Raw genomic sequence first — 22274 nt, 5'->3', positions numbered from 1 at the left:
ACCCCGCAGCGAGGTCTTCAAGAACCAAGTGGGGTTCTCAGGCTGAACCAAATTCCTTGGGCATGGAGAAGGGACCCCCACAGGGTCCCAACCAGGGCCTCTTCCCCTCAGGGTTCCCTGCTCTTACTGCTCTCCCTCAAGCTAGGGGACAACCTTTACGTAACGAGACTCTGTCACAAACCAGGAAGGGTGAGAAGCAAGATGGAAATGAAACCCAAAAAGCTCCAAATCCAGCACAACTTCAACTCGAGTTTAGGGAAAAGGCTCAGGGCAGATCTCATGGCTTGGGATGCCAACACCTCTCTTTTAAACCAGTTGGTGTCAGGCATGTTATGTGTAAGTAAGAGAAAAACAGAACCTGAGCTCAACTCCTGCATGAGAAGGCTTCTGGTGTGTCACTGAGGTCTACAGAAAACACAGCAATGCCTGTGGCAAAGTGGAACACATGCGTGGGGGGGTTACCAGCACACAGGACAGCATCACCAGCAATGGAGAGGGGTGCTCAGTGTTTCTCTCTACACTGACCATCAGCACAAGCTCCTCTACATATATAATAAAGGCATGATTGCATCTAGAAAACATTTAGGCTATCACCACACTCATTTCGTCCATCTCTGGTCACGGCTCCTTACTTCTCTTTGAAATAGGGAAACTTCTGCACATGACCAGTTTTCCAGGGCTGTTCCAAGGCAGGTGTTTGGACACTGCCCCATGACTGAATGCTATTTACTGCATGTGTCTCTTAAATTAGGCTGTGACCACGAGTTGGCTGAGGGCACTCTGATGGAGTCTCCTTATGAAGTTAAGAAATGTAAATATTCCAAGAGTGGACTCAAGGTCAAACTCAGCATTACTGTAAGTTCTGGAAGTGGAAGAGACATGTTAGGTCACGCTATGCCAGTGCAGGATTGTTCATAATAAAAAGGGAATTTTGGCAACCATTCCAGTAAATTCAGCTTTAAATGTATTAACAGTTGGGAAAAAAGTGTTGCTTCACCTTAAAAATAAGGAGGGAAATAAATTTGAAAGCACACAGTGCCTTCATGAAATACATCATCCACTCCTCTCATCTTGTTAATATCTTTCAGATGGAGTGACTCTTGAAATGCGGTTGGTTTTTTTTATTGTTAGTGCAACTAATGCCAGATTAGAGTCCAAAATCTTAAAATAAATGGGATAAAAGGAAATGCAATCTGCTGCTCTCTTTCAACTACTCTATTTTTTATGATAGTTAAAAGTGGAGTGGAGGCATTTTGAAAACATTTCCTACAGACTGAGGTCGCACAGACTTATCTTTTTCTGCTGAAGGGTGTGGAAATACAAGGTGAAAGAAAAAACAACTGGTTTGGAATCTGTTTTCATGTTGCTTATGTGCCTAAGTCCTACCAGCTGTCTTGGACTGTCTTTGCTATTGAGCTCGGCTGATCCGGTGTGTCTAAAAAGCAATAATAAAAATACTGCAGTAAAATATTATCAAAGGCTGTAAAATGTGCTTCTGGGTGTATTCAGGATTTTGACACACTTGGTTTTTGGCTTTTTTTGTTGTTTTTTTTTTCTTTTTTTCCTGTAAGTGTCTTTTTGGAAATTGAAAAACCAAATTCCGAGGAGGACTGAGAATACCCTCAACAAACTTTATATATTGTAAAGGTCTACTTTTTAAGGATTAACAATTAACTAACAGACCTCAGAAGAACCATTAGCAATGGTGGGCAGTATCTGGACCGTTTAACCCCTGGTCATCTGGTTGCTCAGAAAACTTGGGATAGGCTTTGCTTCAGCCAGGGTGAGGGAGCTCTAGGGAATGCCTTTCTGGGTTAGTATGCTCTGTAACCCCTGAAGCCAGATTAACAGATGAAAAGAACATTTCCTGGGGGTACACATACAAGGACAGTCTGTGATACAGTTGGCAATGATTGGAAACACATGCAACAACACTGTCATACTCAGTGCAGCAACCCATGCAATGTCCATTAGAGGAGATACTGCTCATGCGAGGCTAATGGTGGTGAGCAGGGGAGTGCAACAAGGGCAGGGCAGCTTCTGCTCTTGGTGATGCTGGTATTAGGCTGGGGAATCCCATGATGGCGTAGGGTTTGCAGAAGGGTGAAAGCAGTGAGAAATCAGTCAACGTAGCTACACTGCAGCTCTGCTCCCCCCAGCAGTTTGGGTGGAAGTGTTCACTGCACACACCTGCAGCTCCAGCCTGCTCAACTGGAGACGTGAGCTCTGCAGAACCTGGACGGTGTGGATGTGGGCAAACAGGGAAGACTGAATGCATCATTAATTACAGCAGGCAGAATGCAACCTGGCTGCTCCACAGAAACGGCTTCTGGGATCAGATTCCAGCCAGCCAACTGGCAGACAAACATCAAATACAGACAAGCATCCTTGCAGCTGCAGCTGGTGGTTTGAGTTGGTGGAAACATGGGAGGGAAAGGGAATGCCATCAAAGACAGACAAAAGGAAAACCACAGTCCTGTCCCACTCCCACTTCTGGATGTTGGCTAGTGCTTGGAACTCACCTCTCAGACGAGTATTTAAACTGCTTTGCTTGTGATTCTGCTGACATGAAAATTAATGAAGCACTGTCTCCTAGCTAAAAGGCATTTAGGTTGGCATTACAATTGCTAGCTAAAGCTCCTCCATTATTCTTCTCTGCATGAAACATTAGAAAGCCCTAATGGCTTTATAAGCATGCTTGGCACAGAGTAGCTCTATACCTGCAGCTGCCTGGAAAAATAAGCAAGATGGTTTGATAATTCCCTAGTTGGAAATATTAAACACTAAGATACGCAGTGCCTAAATTTTTAGTTACAGCTCAGATGTTTCTGCTGGATGCTCGGCATCGAGATGGGCTAATTTAAATACCACTGTGTGCTGCCCAAGATTGCTCATCCCTAGAGAGAAAGGTTTACAGTCAGCGCTCTGAAAGGTATCTATGTCAGATCTTAAAACAAAACCAGCCCCTCGCTTCTTCAAAACCCACGTGCTCAGCTCTGTGCTGGGAGAGGCCACAGTTGGAGTTTCCTGTCCCGTTTTTGGCACGCAGCGTCACCCAGACCCACTTTCAGCCCTTGAAGCCCTGGGCATCGCCTGTGTTTGACCTGACCTCGTGCTCTGCTCAGCGGCTGCTGGCTTCACCAGATGCAGGTGGGTTGGGTTTGGCTCTGTGTGCTGAAGGCAGTGGAGATCAAACTGATCCGTGCGACTTTAATCAAAAACTTTAATCTGGGGAGGCTGCTTTCAGTCGGTGTCTTCTGAGAACTTCATTAAAAGGTTTAGGAGTGGCAGGATGATTATATTACCATACACTTATTTAAGTGGTAGATAGAGCTGATGGAGGTAGGGACTGTGTCAGAAAAATATTCTAGTTTATCTTTGCAAAAAAAAAAAAAAAACCTACTCCGTGCAGTTCTATCTTTAAAATCACATCAAATACATTTCTATGGCATATTCAAACCCCTGCCCTCATTTTTTTCTCTCAGAGTTAACTGGCAAACCCACTGCTTACTGCAGTGCTGGAGTGCTGTTGTATCTACTCAGCACATAAATGGTGCCTGCAGTGCATGAATTACAAAAGCACTCACAAAGAAGAGGTAGGAGAGGAGGAGGGGACAGGAACCATGAGTCCCGTGTCACTAAAGAGTACCCAGAAGGCCACTGTCAGGACACAGAGGATAAGGACAAGCACAGGGGCAGCCAAAGCACCAAAAAATGGAAAATGATGTTTTGTCTGGCCAAACCCACGCAGCAGATGCACGTTTTGGCACACCATGCTGCTCCCTCCTCTCAGTGGTGGCCATGCTCAGCTGGGTCCAAACCCTGAGCCCAACCTGCACAGCTCACAGTTCCTGCCTCTGGTCTGCTTGGATGGGTCACTGACAAGCTGAGGTTTAAACCCTTCCCAGGCCTGAGTCCCTGCCTACTATGGTGCACTCCTGCATGGAGGAACCTATGGGTGCCCAAAGACCTCCACAGACAGAAACACACACAGGGTTGCGACACACAGAAGGCATCACAACAGAAGGGAGTGAGGACACGATGACAAGCTGGCACGCAGATGGACAACTCCAGATGGATGGATGCTGCAGCCCTAATTCTTCCTTCCCCCACAGTCTCTTCAGACAGGAATGGCAGCTGAAGGAAAAGCATGGCTTGCTGCAAGGCCTGTCCATCGTGGCCTCCTGCCTCCTCTGCAGGGCCACCAGTCTCCTGTGCACCATCCTACCCCACAGGGACTGGGTTCTCTCCCACTCACTCCCTCATGTAGGTGAGAAGCACAGTAATGGGGTACATGGCAAGCTGGGCAGTCTGCCTCCTATCACCACACAGCATCCAACATTAGCGCACACACACTGACAGTCCAGTAGACTCATCACCACATCTCACATCTTTCTGAGACTGCTGCTTTTTTTGTTTTTGTTACCAAATACAATCATTTTCTAAATAACCCAGGAGGAGAAAACCCCTCCCATTTAAATAAAAGAACCCCAAACGTTCAAATCTATGTAACAAGCCTCCAGTATGTATATGAGATATTTGATTTTGCCCTGTTAACAACACAAATTTGGATGCTGAGTTCTCCAGGCTGAACAGAGGCAGGTAGGAGACCTCAAACCCAGACGATCGGCTGTAACCTCCTGGAAACCCTGCACGTGGCCAAATGTTTAGACTCTTGTTTGCTCTATTGGACTTGATCCCTTTCCAGAAAGCTGTCCTCCTCTCAGTGGATTGTAACAACCTGCATCTCTGTAGTGCTTTGGTCTGCAGCCTGAAACATTTCCTTGACTCTGTCCTATCTTTATCTAGCTGGTTGAAGGACAATGTAACTGTGTCTATCACTTTGACAAGGACTGGCTCTTTTCAGCGCCTGAGCAGAGAGCCACAGATGCGCTTGTAGTAAAATTTACTTACTAATCAGAGACAGCAATTGGCTGTGGTTAAGCTATCCCTCCTTACCTGTGCCTCAATCTATTTTCTCTAAGGATGTTTTGTGTTCTTCGTCTGCATAGAAGTTATTTTTTTCCATATAACCTTTGAGTTTATCTGAGCATCTTCTTGGGTCATCACTCTGGGGCTGAAGAACTGCACAGGGAGGAAGACTTCTCTAGTTCAGGAAGCCTGAAACTGATTGCTTTTATCGTGCTTGAAATGCTGCCTTCAGGGCTTCCACTTCTAATTCTAGCTGGAGCCTCAAACAAACTTAAAGAACAATATGGGAAAAGGAAAATGAAATTGCATTTGAACTCTTCGAAATCTCTGAAGAGATTCAGAAGCTGCTTGCGACTGGCTAGTTTGACCAAAGTTTTATTTTAACCCACCTGCTTAACTCACAGCTAGCTAACACAAAATGGGCTTGGCTTTGTAAGGCACCGAGGGTACAGAAATTAATGCTGCGGTCTCTTGTGACTCTAACAAAGAGTAGCACAAGAGCAGGAGTGGAGCTGCAAGGGATAGAGCTGCCTGCCTTCTGATTCAAGTGTGTGGATGAATGGGAGAAATTGGCTAGGGACGAGGTTTCTATCAACAAAACCTCTGACTGCTGCATCTTTATAGACAGACAAAAGACTATTCAATCTAAATGCAATTTCCCTGCTTAGAATGAATAAATGGCTTGATGTTTGGGAGACAACTAGTCATTTGATCATAACAAGATATTATATCCTTACAAGAGATTTCACATAGCAGCACAGACCTAGGGCAAGAGCCATAAACCTTCTCTGGCAAGCAGGGCCAGCAGCACTCCAGCCTTATCCCTGATCACAGTGGCCACGTTTCCTTGCTTACTTCCACAAAATGCTTGCCAGCATCTAACACAGGCTATCCCTGCCTGGGAAGTTACTGTGGCAGGTTTCCCAGCAGTTTCCTTTGGAATACCCTCCAGGTTCTACAGGCTTATCCCAGGTGAAGCCTGCCAAGAAGTGGAGGTGAGAATGAATACATGAGAAACCCTGGGAAGGTTTGAGTGAGGAAAGGAGCACATGCTCCAGTGTTTCTCTGGTCTGGCCTGATCGTTCCTACTGAATTCACTAAGAAGCCGATTTCAGCTACAGATTTTCTATTGCACCCTAAAGGCCCTGCATCTGGCCAATATTTGCACAACAAACAGAGTGCCAGCACATAGCTCAGCACTGAAGGACTTCCCCCAGCCTGTGATGGGGCAAGCATCTCTTGTAATGGACATCTTTCCAAGAAGGCTTTTCTGGACAGCCCCATCTCAGGGCTGTTGGTATGTTCATGCCCTCATGCATCACGTTTGTAGCATGCGGGGCCATGCGTTAGGACGCTAAAAAGCATCACAACTACTTTGGCTAAGAAAAGAATTGCTAAATCAAACCATCACCATCATCATATACAAGCGGCACGTTAAGCCTCAGGGATACCCTCAGGACTGGCCTTCACATGCACAGCAAGCACTGCAGCTGTTTACTCACTGCATCCCTCAGTCACACCACGAGCTCCTGCTTGGTGTTTGGGAACATTAGGGACATCTTTGCCTTGCAGAGTGTGCCAGTTCCTGCTACAGGATTCTGCTTGGAGGAGGATTTGCTCCCCAACCAAGTAAACAGGTAATGCTTTGCATCAGGCTTGCAGAGGACAGTTCCAGGGTGTTGGCAACCTGAGACTTAAGGTACCACCAACAAGGTACCAAAGCAAAACAGCCTCTTGGAACCCCATGGAAACCAAACCAAAGAGAAATGAAAAGTCTCGCTTTGGGTGCAGGCAGGGCTCAGAAAGATTTTGGTTTGTAACGCAGTCTACCGACCAGACAGGTACATCTCCTTACTCCTGCGCTTTTTCTCCAGGCGTCTCAGACGCTTCTCCTCCCGACGCCGGGCCTCCTCTGCCTCCTGGTGCTGTCGGCACTTGTGAAAGTTCTCCACCACCACCCCCACGAACATGTTGAGCACGAAGAAGCTGACGATGAGCAGGAAGGAGATGAAGTAGAGAAGCATCCAAGGGTTATGGTTCTGGATGGGCTAGTGAGGTGGAGAAGAAAAAAAATGAGAGAGAGGAGAAATGACATGGCTGAGATGTGTGTAAGTCGGCACATTTGGCACCTCAGCACAGTACACTTGTGTGGGGAGGAGGAGAGTGCTTGGAGGAGTTACATTTTTCCTCTTATTCTACTGACTGGAATCGTATTTTTTTTTTTTTTTGTAAAACCTGCCCTAGTCTCCATAACTTGGCTTATGGAATTTATTTATTTTGGCACTTACTTGTCATAGCTTAAAATAAACCTCAGTCAATCTGTATCATCCCACCTGGGTGATTTTTTTTCAGCTTATTTTTTTCAGATTAGTGCTCTTTGTTAATGTTTTGCCCTTGTTATGGTACCTTCAGAAGCAGCAGAAAACAATGCAACGAGTTACTGTAGTTACAATCAGGTACTACTCACTGAAGATTCTTGACTAATCTTTGCTGATGTTTCACATCACAGATACTGCCTCTTTCACAGCATCTCTGATTGTCTCCCCATCTCATGCTTATTTGCTCATATTCATCAGGTCTTCATTTGAGCCACAGTGCAATAGCATACATGGGACAACTCAAGAACTATCACTGCAATTAAAATCCCCATCAGTGCTTGGCTATATACTACACAAGGGGTGCAGCCACTGTAAGAGCCACTCAGGGGAGGGCAGAAACCCTCCTTGGCAGCCTGATATGGGCCTCAAGTAGGTCCCATAACTCTGCTCCTCCCTGGACCTTGATTCTATGATTCTATCATGATTCTATGAAAATGAAAATTGGCTGGGGGTATTACTGATGCTTGATGAAGTAAGAGATACAAAGGTATGCAGCTTATGGAACTTCAAAAATCAGTCACCCAAGTATGGAATTTCTGATGGCAGCATTTTGGGTCTCTCAGAGCATTACCTGTTGGTCAATACCCACAGCATCCAGACCATCGTACATGATGTTCACCCAGCCATCTTTGGAGGAAAGGACAAACAAGGACATCAGGGCCTGTAAGAAGAGAAGCAGGGAAGGTTGTTCTAGCATTTTAGCCCCCGAGGAGGAAACTAGTAACAGGCAATGCCCCACAAAACACTCCACAGCTTGTAACACATGATCTGGCCTGGAGTCTGGAAAATGCAACACACCGTGGTTTGATTTTACCTGTTTGCATGCCTGGCTTAAAAGTGAGCAAACTGGTAATGCTACTTCTCCCTCATATATAGACAGATTTTTGCTCAACCACATCAGGCTTCCAGGTTGCTTAAGCACGATTAAAAATCAATATGTCAGGCTGGCCAAATGTCATGAGGTTTTATAAAGTAATCATACACCTCAGTTTCTACTATGGGCTTTTCAGCTCCTACAGAACACCATATTGTTTTTTTTCATTTGCAAATCTAACATTTGGAAGCCAGGAGATTAAAAGTGACACTCGAGCTCTGTACACAAGAGACTGCATGCAAAAACTGCTCTCCTAAGACAAAATTCTCTTATTGAAAAGGAACTGTATAGCTCTGGGAAGTCTGATGGCAAAACATCAACAAGTGGCTTGATTCATTCCTACCCAAAGTCAGGGTTGTTTCTGATTGATGAATATCTACATTGTTCTTGGACGCTCCCTCTGATAGATGTTCTGCACCTTTCTCAAAAATATATTTTAAATGCTCACTCACTAAAAACTGGTATAAAAAAACCCTGCAATGAGGACTTTACCTGTCCCAAATTGTCAAAATTGTACTTCCGCCGAACCCATCTGTAGTGTGCATTAGTGCAGTCAGTCTTCGTAGTGATGTTTTTCACATCAGGACCATCACAGTAGTAGAATTTGCCTTTAAAAAGCTGTATTTGAGAAGCCAAAAAAAAAAAAAAGAAAAAAAAAGGAAGAACGAAAAAGGAGCAGCTATGGAAAATCTGTCCCCGATTTATCTTTCTGTCCCCTCATAGAGCTTTTAGCCAGGTTCTAATTCTTCTTCTTTCCTCCCAGCTCAGATACTTGTCTTAACACACACAGCATGAAACTGACTCAGGTGAAAATTCAGGTCTTGAGACAGAGTTGCTTCTTGCCTCAGACATAGCAGAAGGAAGGAGATCCTTCAGTCCTGCTCTGTTTTGATGGGAGGATAAGGATCTCCTGTCTGGAGGAAGAGCTATCATATAAATCCCAGCACACAGAGCCAGGCGGAACAGCTGGAATCTGTTTTTTCTTTCCCCTAGTCAGGGAGGTCTTGTCTTCTAATCCCTTCTACCTTCCAATGAGCAGATGTCAACCCCACCCCTCAACACTCTGGATCTGTCTCTTCTTTCTTATCAACTAACTGAAATCTTCTCCTGGAGAGATTTAAACTCATTATTTCTATTTTAACCCCATGTGACAAAAACTGTTTGGCAGCAGCTGCTTACAGATGGCAGTGATGAGGGAAATACTCTACCTGCACCCCTAAAATCCCAAAGATTATGAAGAAAGCACAGCAGATAAGAACAATATTCCCAATAGGCCTCAAGGAGGAGATCAAGGTTTCTACCACCAGCTTCAGACCTGGGGCTCTGCTGATGACTCTGAAAAAATAGCAGAACATTAAAGTGTTTTTTTTAAATGCATTTCATATTATTATGTTGTTTTTTCTCCTTCTGCTTGAGCTGCAGTGAAGCTATCACAGCCCCCCTCTATCTGCAGGCAGTGTTCAGAGATGATTACTGATGAAGTCAGGCAACCAGAACATCCCCAGTTACATTAGATGGAATTAAGAAGTGTAAGATGCCATGTTTGGCAACCACTTACTAGTAACACAGATAAGAAAGTACTCTCTACTGGCAAGATATCACGGAGATTCCCCACTACAGTTTGGTCCAGAGGCTTGGTCCCCTGCGATCCAAGCAGAGGGACACAAAGCAATGGCCAAACCTTGCCATCACTGGGATTACCAGAACCCTCAAAGGCAAGGTTTAAGTGCTCAGCTCTCCTGATGACCCTTGTGACCACATCTCAAACATAGTCATTTCAATTTGAATTTCAGTGAGTGTAGTAATTATTTCCTGAGCTGACTCTTCACCAACAGGGACTCGTGACCAACAGCTCCGCAGCCAAAGGGTCATCCCATTAAAGAGCAGCATGGCTTGCTTGCTGTGAGGTGGTGAGAGGCCAGGCGTGCTCTGAGCACAGACTGGAGCAGCTATTGTGGACAGCAAGTATCTTCCTTTTCTGTTTAAGCGCCTGGAGAATGGCTCTCCCATAGGTGTCTGAGAAATGCATTTGCACACTGAAGTGTGACTAGTCTGAGCAAGCTTTTCTGGGCAGGCAGGTGTATCGACTGAAGAACACCAGGGCTTTTTTTTTATTTTTAGGAGGGGCCTGTAGAGCCCTTGCAGGGTAATGAGGCTTTCAGATCTGCCATGCAGAGAAAACATCAGAAGTGTATGCTGCAGTGACAGAGGGTTTCAATATGGTCTCGTTTGGCTGCATATGCAGCATCTGTCTGAACTGCACCTACAAATTGTTAGGAATGGTTCCTGGAGGAATCCTAGAAGCTCTAAGAAGTGAAGCCACCATCAGGGGTGATGGATTCCTCTCTATTAATAGGATCTGGCCCAGTTATTCTCCAAGACCAATTCTTTTTTCCCCTTATGTTTGCTTACGAGCTGCCTGTGCCCTGATTTCTGTCCTTAGCTACATGCGTGTCAGACAGGAGCCCTGAAGCCAAGCCAAGCCACAGCTGTTTGTCCAGGGTGACCAGAGCAGCCAGAAGTGCAAGGGGACATTGCTGCCACCAGCAAAACAGAACGCGGGAGCAAGAGAGGAGGCAAACACTTACAGAGCTATTTGTCACAAAAGGAAATACAGAGCAGCAGACAAACAGCTCTTCTCTGTCAGTCATGGGCCTAAACAAGATTGCCTCTTTCTAATATTCTCATAAGCAAGCAGCAAGCATCCTTTCATGAGAAGGCCTGCAGGCCTCTGGAGGTGCCTATCTTACAGACACTGAAATTTCATGAACAAAGCCTTGTGTTTCTTTCTTGCTGAGCAGGATGGAAATAGAACAGGAGTCATGAGCTGACAAAAATCCCCCAAGCACTAACACTCTTTGTTATTGCATCACTGTAAACAAAATACAAATTCTCTTTATTTCTTTTCTCAAATAATGAAAGCATCTCCCAGTTGTATTCCTCCTAGCTGAGAGCTAAATTGTTCTGCAGTGATGTTAGATATACAGGCAAAGGAGAGGAGATATAGATGCCTGAGCTTATCAAATTATCATCAGCACCTGTTCAATTGCAAATTCTCTCCCAGCCAATGCTACCTCCTAGCTTGGGAATGGCTGTGAGGTTGCACAGTTTAACAAGGAGCCAGACTGATTTGTAAAAAGGTGATAAAATTGCAGTCTGGAGGAGGCATTCAGTGCACTAACTGCCTGAGTATGATAACACCACTCGCTCCAAATTCCATCCGCTCTTCTCCACACTGGAGAAGACAAGTTATAATTAGAATTAATTTCACTGTTTTCAAATGGATTCACAAGATAAGAGCTCCCCAAAGACGATACCACGTTTCAGCTTTTTGTGTTATTATGCAATGCCTCGATGGATCATATGCATTTTTCCCAACGTCCCGATTTATGAACACAAAACAAACTCCATCCAGGAACACACCGGAGAGGTCTCAAGGTTCGCAGCAGTCTCAGAACGCGAAGGACACCCAGGATCTTTGCTCCGCCTGCTGATGCCATGGAGACAATAATGTCTATGATAGATACGAAGACCAGGACTCCATCCAGGACGTTCCAGCTGCTCTGTAGGTAGGTGTTCTCCCCAGAGAAGAAGCCAAGAGCTACTACCTACAGCCAGGAGAAGAGGGACATTTAAAACTGCATCTGTATCATAACTATGTCAGATTTTCAGTTTCTGTCTGGCCTCATTATGTGTCATGGGATGGAGATGTAATTACCTTAACCATCATTTCAGCCACAAAGATTGCAGTGAAGATGTAATTAGAAACACTCAGGAATATCCTCTCCTGTAAAACATAAAGCAGCAAAAAGCAGCATGTTATTTAAAGAGGACAGAAAACAAACATCTTCTATCTTTCAGGGTCTTGCACTGACAAGATTAAGATGTTCATGTGAGATCAAGGAAGAAAATGACTCACGGTGCTGTGCGGATCTATGTCCGGTCGCTCCAGTGCTATTGTAATGCAGTTGAGAAATATGAAGACCAGCACCACATGATCAAACATTTTGTGGGCAATGACCTTCTGGCACATCACTCGGAACCTGGAGAAATGGAGGAGAGAAAAATATCCTTCAAATGTTTGGGTTGGCAAGAGACTCCCACTTGAATGGCATGTCCTTGAAGGCCACCAGGATCAGCCCAGGTGGTGAACTAGTCTCACTCCACAGGACAAGTTTCTACCATTATAAAAGATAAATATAGAGTAAACAAGATGCAATAATGGCTATTATAAATGATGGTTAAACCATTCTTCTTCCCAGACAGGCATGGAGTTACCCATGCAACAATTCCGTCACAGTTAACAGAAAAGTTACCTAAAAATCAAGAGTCAGATTTATAAAACACTCAGTGCTTCTGCTTCAGAGGGATCTTTCCCAAGGGAAGGTCAGCTATAAATGTCATATTCCTTAGCTGCCCAGACCTGGTGGGCTGGGATTTCTTACCGATTCTGTGGGGAAAACAAGTAGAGGGACCAATCCTCATGACTCTTGCACCACTCTGGTTTGTAAGGCTCCAGGACTTTGCGAATCCGGTAGCAGTAACTCTGGATAGAAAAGAAGAAACACCTTTTCTTCCTCTTTTATTTTCCTGCCTCTTCAGCTTCCACAGTCTTTCTGTGAAAGGGAGCAGTACCTGGCATTTCAGAGTGCCTGAAGGTAGTCCCAGCACTGGGGAGAGCTAGGGCAAGCACAGGGAGGGGTAGTCGTATATTTCCAGTGAAACAGGGAGGAAAGGAGGGGAAGAAAGGGTCTGCTTTACAGTGTGATACAAATATAACAAATCAAAGCTTTTAGGAATGCGTCATTTTGAAATCCAAAGTTGTGTCAAAACCAAAAAGGCCTCAAACAATCACAAAGTGAAACAGTGTAGAGGACACTCTTTCTGGACTTCCTAGTCAAACAGCTCCTGAGAGCAAAGACATCTACAGATCTAAAGTTCTGCCATCTACAGCTCATTTTTGGAGGCTTCCTGACCAAGGAAACAATAGCAGCCAGTCAAAAAAATGGGTAAATGCCAGCACATTCTCTTGTTAGAGACCACTGCAGTGTAATGACCCACACCATTAGCATGAAAGCCTTTTGGGAAATGAAGGCCTTCCCTAGGATCTAGATTGGTTTGTCTACACCAGCCATTAGGCCCCAACACATCTGAGTCTGAGCGGGATTTTTAATCAGCCTCCTTGGAGCGTAGGCTGATTAAAAGCGTCTGATTAAGCGTCCACTTAACGCATGAGCACCCAATTTTCCCCTCAGCTTACATCCTCCATGTCATCCTCATAGTCCACAGCCTCTTCCTTGTGGGCATCGATGTGCAGGAAGAACTCGCTGGGGACGTGCACCATCTTCCCATTGCAGTCCTGGTACTCAGCAGGCAGAACAGCCATGGGGCTGATACTGAGCGAATGGCGCATGGGGGGCAGCTGCAGCAGCTCGGGCAGGTCGAGGGAGCTGCGGTAATCCAGAGACTCTGCCCGGCGGTGCAGTGAGGGCCTGCTGACCGTGCTGGACTTGGCGTCATCAGAGTCATCGTCTGTGCTGCCTTTCCCCTCTCCGGAGAGCAAAGACTCTCTTTCACCTGACTGGTTCTTCTTCTTGAGGCTCGGGGCTCTGCCCAGGCTGTTCCAGCTTGAGCGTCGGCTTCCCCAGTTGCTGTTGGTACCCCAGTTGGCACAAGGGGAACTACGGAGACTAGACTGAGAGAGGAGAAAGACATTTGAGGATTTGTTTGCAGGAAGAAGTAAAGGGTATGGTATTTTCTCCAGACTGGAAGACCCTTTTTCTTGCAAAGCATGCGTTCCCCTCCCAGCTTTCCTTACTGCTCCAACTTCTTCACACCAATGTCTTTAGATGGGAACCAAGCACCCACTTCAAAAGCACTCCTTGGACACTCACAGCACAGCTATCAAGCCTCCATGCTGCATCACTTCCTGCTGTTCTGGCAACATCAGTTGTGTGTAAGAACTGAGCCCAAAGATGCTAACTGCCAAAGCAGCATTTTCTCTCCTCACATCCAAGTGGTTTCAGCACACAACTTCCTTGGCTTCCCAAAGGGTGCTGGCACCCAGTCACCCAAGTGTCACTTGGAAACTGTGCCCAAATTTGCATTGCTTTCTTTTCAATTTGCTGCATAAGGAGGTAGAACGAATGTCTTTCTCATAGCAAATTTCTGGCTGTGAGCAGTGTGTTAGTGCAATTTGGTTGGCAGGTGATTGCTACGCTAAGAACACTTAAGGTCAGCACAGGAAAACTGGAAGAAAAACTCGTCTTCCCTTCGTGGCTTCCTCCCACCATAGAAACAGGGCAAACTGCCTTTCCCCTCCTGTTCCTCAGTGTTGGCCAGCTCTCCTTTGACTGCTTCATCTTCCTTTGGCTGGTGGCACTGACATGCTCTCAGAGAAAGGATTCAAACCATGAACAACCCTCTCCAACTACTCACAATCCCATGAAACCCCAAGGCAAATAGCAGTCATCTCTATTTTCTTTTCAAAAGCATTACCTTGACTAAGCAGCTTACCAAAGGGATAGTGACTGTCTCTGTATAAAGTACCTTCACAGTCTGCTGCCTTGATTTGAACATGATATTGCAGTTACAGAGCAGAGGAATAGGACAGATAAACAGCAGCAAAAATCCACTTTGTCTATTAATTCTGCTCCCTCTGTTTTCACAGAGCTGCCCTCCTGCTCCCTGGTTGCAGGCAAAATACAATCAGTTGCTGCACCAGCCAGCTCCAGCCTGATCTCTGCTCCATGAGCTGTGCCCAGTGGCAATCAGTCTGCTCACATTTTGCTCCCCCTATTTCCCCTCCGACAGGGCTGCCATACGGTAAAGAGGGCTCAGCTGCTGAGGTCAAATGCTTCATTTCCTGCAGATTCCAGCTCGAAACCTAAAACACTGGATCTCATTCTGCTCCACGGGAACACTTGACACCAAGACAGCACATCGTGGCCAGTGGTTTTGGCAGAAGGTGTCTGCTTCTCCTCAGAGTGGTTTGCTAGGCCAACTGCATGAACCTGTGACCTATTTTATGTTGCTGCTCTCCAGGAAGGGGGCTTGGCATGGACTTCTGATCAGATGTTTGAAAGCAAAACACTAAATCCCAGGGCATCCCCCTCTCCCCTCTTCACACACTCACTGTCCTTGAATGTAATGCCATCACTGTCCTGGCACAATGCACCACGCCCATTCATTTCCCCCTCTGAAATTTGTTCTCCTTCCTGTCCGTGCACTTCCCATCCTGCTGCCTTCTCCTTTTTACAGCAGCTGGCCCTGCTGAGCTGTGACAGTACCAGAAGCACCAGCAAACGTCGAGAACCACTGGGTATCATTCTATGCACACAACACCTGTGTCGCTTTCAGGCACTTGAGAGAGAGTGGTTAGCCTTGAAAACCTACCGAGGACTTCTGATCGTAGGTCAGGGGATCTAGCGAAGCATTACTCCCTCTCCTCGAGTCCACAAAAGTGTGCACTGAATCCATGTGTGGGGAACACTTTGGTGTGGGCATTGGTGTGGCAGCGGTGCGCATGATTATAGGAGGTGGCATGCTTCCCCTGCCCTCCAGGTGCCCATTCGGGGTGACAGCGAGTGAGTACATCTTCATCTCTGGAGAGAAGTGGAGAGAGAACACACAGTGGACGTTCAGCCAGAGCAACAGAAATCACTCATCAAAACAGACATTGCTCCTCGGGTTTTTCAGGAACTCCGCCAAACAGAGATGAAAAGTTGTGGGAAATACTACGGATAACTGACCACTTGGAAAGGCACAGGGCAAATGCTGTACTGTTCTCCAAAGGGAGCTTCTTTTGCTCAGTGTTTCTGGGGATTAGGAGAGCGAAGTCATAGTATTTTTTTGGTTCTGAGAGAGAGTTTCCAGGTAAAGGGCATTGAGGACTGGCTAAACTCACTCTACAAAGTCAGACTGTTCTCCCTGACATAGCTTCTTGCACAGAGATTTTTATGCTGTTCTGATATGCTCTGAGTTCCTTCATGTGGAAGGCACGAAGCAAACATTAGTCATTGCCTTTAGTCATCTGTTCAGAGGACAGGAAATGGAAATGACTGACTTCTAACATACATCTACATACCCAGACAAATAAACCTTCTGTAATACAGAAATTGAATGGTGTTACCAAATGTGGTCACTGTAGAAAGTATTTCAGCTGTATGGCAAGAATGGACTGCTGCAACCATGTTCGAACTGAGGACAAACCAGATGTAACACCTCTGGCCCTGTGGAGTGCAGTAACACCCCAAACCATCAACCTACTTGCAAACACAAGAGATAAGTTGAACTAACTCCAGTTTAGTTGATTCAGTTTTAATCACTGGAGCATTGCAGTCCTGGAGAGGGGAAAGGATTGGACCATCTGTGATAAGCGGGAAAGATGAAGAAATCTGCAGTGAGAAACTCAAGTAAGTGCACTACCCCTGCTATTTCTCCTCCACTGGCTGCTCTTGTAATGCAATGTGCTTCTACTGTATCATCTGTTTAGTTGCTGGCTTGGACACAAATATCTGATCTGCACCGCTGAAGTCCCTGGGAACACTGCCACTCACTTCAAGGGGTGGAAGATCCAGCTCAAAATTTGCTCATCTGCAATACACATTCCTCTTGCCAGTGTATCTGTTTACAGACCAATGGCATTGTAATAGAACTGTTAATGTCCTTATGCTGTTTAGTCACTGGATGGCAAACTGGAGGCTTATGGAGACACGCCATTTCTCATGGACTTTGACTGACAATAAGCTCAGCCCTGCTTTTTATTCTTGTACTACCTGAAGTGAAAATGCTTTTTTCCCATAGAACTCTCTTATTGTTTAAAATTGTCCAGCAAATAGTTGGTGCAAAGGAAATTTAAGCTGTGAGTTTCCTTGCCAAGTATTTGCAATGGAGATTCTTCTCCTCATTTGGTGTTTGGAATTTGTTATTTGATCTACAGACCGAGTAGCTCTGCCACCTTGCTGTGATCTAGCTCTGTTTCAGCTTCCTCAACAAATTACTTCTGCCTCTTTTCTAAGCTGAATTCCATCTGTTCACCACAATCAGCATCATTTCCTTAGCTGAAATGAACCCCAGTTTAGAAACATTTAAAGTAATCCTAACAAAAGCCCAAGCTGAGCATAAAAATACAGAGAAACTAAACTGGCTCTTGTTTACCACCTGAGTATTCACTCTCTCTCAGTACCTGATCCCTTCCTTTCCCCTACCTAGCTGCAAACACTACAGAGTGAAAACCATCACCTATTACCCCATGTTTATAGTGCAGTAATACAATGTGGACTTGTTTCAAACCAATTGTCAGGTCCCCCTGTAACACAAATAATCAGCAACATTTCCATCAATCAAACCTTGCCTAAATGCACTTGTGAGAGGAATCAAAAAGAACAGATGAGAACATGATAGATTTTGAAAAGCTGCTGAGAAGTCGCATGAGAATACTGCTGTCAGCAAACTGTTCTGTGGTAATGATACAGAAGAAATGATGAGACATAACTAAATATTCTACTAAAGCTGATATTAGGAAAGACATTTGTTTAAAGGAAATATCAGTGCTCGTTTAGCTTCCCAGCACATTTCACGTAGCTGCTCTGTTAACATACCTATCAGAATACTTGTGAAACAAAAAGGATTCTTCCACTTTCCTCCATAAATTTCAAGGAAAAAATGACTGTGGATGCAGAGCTGTAGCACAACTTAAATTCATGGGAAAACAGAACCAAGATCATACCTGTTGCTCGGAGATCTTTCAGCTTCTCAAAATCATCATCAAAGTTGGCAGATGTCTTGTCCTCGTCTGTGTCCGACCTATTGGCATCCCCCTGTGAAGAGGAGAAGGTAATTAACAGGTCTGATTCATTTCATCTTTAGCACAAAGGCCATTTGGATTAGTTAGCAGCTCAGAGATATCTCAGCTTATCACGGCCAGGTAGAGTTTGGCCCAAGGACCAGGAGAGGAGATTGCCATGCTCCCTCTATGCTGCCCTCAGAAATGACCCCAGGTAAATCCCTTTTCCTATCTATGATTCATTTTCATGCTTAGAAAGGATAATGTTGAAATTGCGACGACTGTTTCTGCAATGCTGGTGCAACGTTCCTTCACTTTGCTCAGTCTGCTACCAGCAATGACCAGACTAAGTAATGTACAAGCCCATAACCAAAGAGCTATAGGCAAGTTCTCTTCTGCTGGTCGGTCTGCAGAGAGAAGGAATTCCGGCACACTGTCAGATGGCTGGTTTGATCCATCAAGACAGCAGCAAAGCAGCACACACCAGTAGCAAAAGGCTGGATCCAAACAGCTGGGCCTAGAGAAAGGAGCAGAGTTCCTTAACTGGTGCCTGAACAAATTACCATGGTTTCTAGAGACATGGTGCTCAAGTGTCAGTGAACTTAATTTCATCCGTGATGTATTGCTAACTGGTGCAGCCAAACAGAAAGGAAGACTGAAAGGTTTAAGCTCCCTTATTCATTTTCTCTGTTTTGGAGCAGAAGCACTAGCACAGAGTAGCTGAAAGATCTGCATAATTTTGGAAGGTTTGTCAGCTTCTCTGGAGCAGCTCTGGGGTAGATTTCAAAACGACACGGGAACAATGGAAGCACAAATATGCAATTATGGTCCTGTTTGAAATTTGGCTGCTTGTTGTCCTAAGCTCAAATGAGGAATAGTCTGTACGAAAAATGGTTTTGTGGCCAGTTAAGCCTACTCTCTTCTATGGATCTGCCTGCCAAACGTGCTCCACAGGCAGATCAGAAGCTGAGATCAAGCTGAGACTGTGTACGGTGATTCACAGTATAATTTTTACTGTCCTTGCTGAAATACTGCTGATGGTTCAGAGCTTCAAGCAGCTCTAATGTGCACCCTCTTAGCTGCACAAGTCTCCTAGGAGTCACCCTCCACCCAAGAGAAAGAAACACCTGAGCAAAGGGAGGAGTGGTGCACATCAAGTGTCTGTCATCACTGCTAACAGCATCTCTTAGCAGGAGGGCAAAGTCAAAGAGGTCAAAATGCGGATTTCTGCCAACATACCAACAGAACTAGGAATGAAAAACGAAAAGACAGCTCCATCCAGCTCCAATTTCTTCCTGGGAGTTATCCAAGGAGACTGTAACAGTCTCTGGTTTACAAACAGAGATAAGTTATGCATTTATAAGTGAACCGAGCTCTTGCAGCCAAAACACGGCTCTGAGAAGGGTTTTCTGTCGCGCAGCTGATACCTCACTGTGAGGCATCTGACAAATCCATAGGCTCGATGTCAAATTTTATAATAAATGGAAGTGGAGAGCAAAATGTGCCCTGCAAATGTCATGCCTGTGGTTGCTGGCCTTTTCTGAGGCAGCACTGAGTGAATAATACAAGCTTTGAAAAGTACTCCTTACACATATTTAAATCGCAGCCCTCAACAGCTCCGACCTGAGCAAGGAAACGACAGCCAATCGACCAGGTCTGTCATCACACACTCAGAAGACTCTGCAAGGCTGCCCATTTCTGGCTTCATATTATCAGGTGATTCAGCTCCTGAGAGGGCAGGCAGGTGAGGATACACAGTACAAATGTACCTGAGTGCTGGCAGGTTGCTGTGGGGAGAAAACTTTATTTTGCCTTCAAGTACTCAACAACAAAGGATGCCTGGGGGCTGCATGTGTAACAGAGAAGCAGGAGGATTTGCAAGGTTCCTCTGTACGTAAGTTTGCTTGAGCTAAAAAAGATATCTGTGCGCTAAAGAGGCACAGCCATGTGGACAGAGGTAAATAAGAGAACTTGGGGTCCCTAATGTCTTCGCTTTGCTATGAACAACAGTGTGCCAGCAACAGGAGGAGCAGGAGGGGTTTCCAGTCATTCAGGTCACACCTGCTGGTTATTATCTGTTTGGGCTTCCCTGGCATGTCTTCTTTTTCCACCCAGATTTGCTGGTTGGTGGAATCACAGGAGATCTGGCACACAGCTGCACACTGAATACCACTTCTCTGAAATACCATGTAGCCAACGTATCACTTGCTTCTATATTCAGTTATAAAGCAATAGCACAGACTTTATTCTGCTATGGTCTGTGCTGTCTACCAACAGGACAGAGGTCAAACACAGCCACACTCTATACAGCTAACAAGTCTCCTAGAGGAAAACTGCATTTGGCCAGGAAGACAGCAGTAACTTCAGAGCTTGTAGAAATACCGGTCATTCTTTACTTTTGTTTCACTAGGTTAATGGATAGAATGTACATCTTCATCTGCCACGTGAACATGGCAAAGGTGTTAAAGTATCCAGAGCAGAGCCAGCAGATGCTGAGGTCTGTGACACTGAGAAAAGGATGTGAGTTTGGAAGTAAACAGCGTAAAGGTTAGCTCTGACTCGTGGGGCATAGCTTGCCCTTGAAAAAGGATCTTCATCTTCTTTGCAGCCAGCTGTGCTAGATCTCCAGAACACGGGCCCCACTGGCTGAGCCATCAGGATGCTCGCTCGTATAGTGCAGAGCCATTCATTCTGAAAGCAGAGAGCTGGACCGCTTGCATCTCCTCTGTGTGTGCAGGTGGCACTCACAGCCCAAAGCATCCATGAAACAGCCCTCAGCAACATTCAGCAGGGTTGTTTTTTCTCATTCCAGGCCTTGGTTCCTGTTGTTTCAATTAATTTTCCTCTGTTAGTGCTGTGAGGAAGCTAGGAGGGATGTTTTAATAATGAATCTATGCAGACATCCTTGAAGGACATAATGCGGCAGTGCTGGCTTGAGAGAAAGGAATTGTTGGTCCATGAATATTTCAATTATATTCCATGGTCTGTGATGGCTTGTCTAAGTGTGATATAAACACAGCAAATGAGAGCATAATGCCATTTCAGGAAAAAAAAAAAGAAAAGTGGAAAAAAAAACCATAAAAATAAAGTTTCTTTCTCCTCTTTCCCCTGGGAACTAAGGCGGTGAAAACTGAAACCATTCTCTCATTTTGTTTCTTAGTCAGCATGTCTCTGAAGCCACTCCAGCTTTTCCTTCTTGATGGTCACAGAAATAAAAAAGCAATAATTAAAAAATTCCAAAGCGTGACATAAGCCTTTTTGATACCACTGTTTCCAGCTTTAGCTGAGACTGGATGACTCTTGCTAAGTCTCAAATTCATTTCCATTTCCATTTGCACTAGGCCTTGGAAAAAAAAAAATTCTTCTGCCCATATGTGCATATACACCATTGTATTTACAACCCAAACAGATCATCCTTATTTAGAATCTCTCCCTGCTGTGACCTGAAAAGAAGATAGAGAAGAGCGCAACAGGGCAGGGAATGGTGGGTTTCACCTGCTCTAAGGATGCTGAAAACAGACCTCGAGTAAACTTGCTGATGGGGAGAGAAACCCAAGGGTCTGCAGAGCCCCCACTCCTACCATTGACATCAGTCACACCAGTTTGGCCTGCTGCTCTGAACCATGTGGCACAGGATTGCCTTCACAGTTGACTAGTTTGAATCAGTACAATGCACATCACTGCTGACTGAGAAATTATAAACATTTCTCTAATTCTTTCCATGTGAGATGAGATGTCTGCAGTTTACCAAATTCCCTGTTTACTGATTTGTTGATCATTGATCGATGTGAAATTTAGGCAAGCTAAATCCATCCTAAGTGACTTCCACCCTGCAGGAGATCAACCAAAGAGTTGGTCACCTAAGTTTCATGCCAAGTGCAACAGGCTTTGTTTGCAAGGACAGACTCCAATGCCCAATCCAGCTCATCTGTACCCCTTAAGGTTAAATTTAGTGCTGCTTGCATGGTTGGATCCACTGATGTGAACTGATCCATACAATCCTGTCTGCACACAGTTCGCATTTTCTCCCTCCCCCTGCTCAGATCTCTTACCTCTGCCTGGAAGCCTTCTACCAAAATGGCAACCAGAAGGTTGAAGAGCACATAATTGCCAAAGGTCATCAGGGCCACAAAGTAGAGTGCTGCCCATGAAGATGTTGATGCCATCCCATTGTACAGGACCACATTCCAGTCCTCTTGAGTGAGGATCTGCAAGGAGGTGAAGGGGAAGACTCTGATTACTCCACTTCTCTCATGCATAGCAGCTGTATTCAATTTCTCGCTGACATACTCATTTCTTCCTC

The 22274-nt window shown here is 45.2% G+C and overlaps 1 protein-coding gene across 1 annotated transcript in view; it reads right to left on the bottom strand.

Moving 5' to 3' along the window:
* CACNA1H (calcium voltage-gated channel subunit alpha1 H) overlaps positions 1-22274 on the bottom strand; it is a 109734-nt gene that overhangs the window by 24561 nt on the left and 62899 nt on the right. The window contains exons 12-23 of the mRNA XM_065733031.1: positions 22024-22179; positions 17915-18005; positions 15580-15788; positions 13445-13879; positions 12630-12730; positions 12104-12227; positions 11903-11971; positions 11608-11792; positions 9393-9519; positions 8677-8802; positions 7882-7971; positions 6788-6980 (exon numbers count right to left, since the gene is read on the bottom strand). Of these exons, the coding sequence (XP_065589103.1) occupies positions 6788-6980; positions 7882-7971; positions 8677-8802; positions 9393-9519; positions 11608-11792; positions 11903-11971; positions 12104-12227; positions 12630-12730; positions 13445-13879; positions 15580-15788; positions 17915-18005; positions 22024-22179 (1906 nt within the window). The remainder of the gene's footprint in view (positions 1-6787; positions 6981-7881; positions 7972-8676; positions 8803-9392; positions 9520-11607; positions 11793-11902; positions 11972-12103; positions 12228-12629; positions 12731-13444; positions 13880-15579; positions 15789-17914; positions 18006-22023; positions 22180-22274) is intronic.

This window comes from Cyrtonyx montezumae, unplaced genomic scaffold (assembly GCF_038088225.1).
Source record: "Cyrtonyx montezumae isolate F1298 unplaced genomic scaffold, pur_monq_1.0 scaffold_16, whole genome shotgun sequence".
NCBI classification, from domain to species: domain Eukaryota; kingdom Metazoa; phylum Chordata; class Aves; order Galliformes; family Odontophoridae; genus Cyrtonyx; species Cyrtonyx montezumae.
Note: the sequence above shows the minus strand (reverse complement) of the source record. Positions and strands in the feature narration are given on the sequence as shown.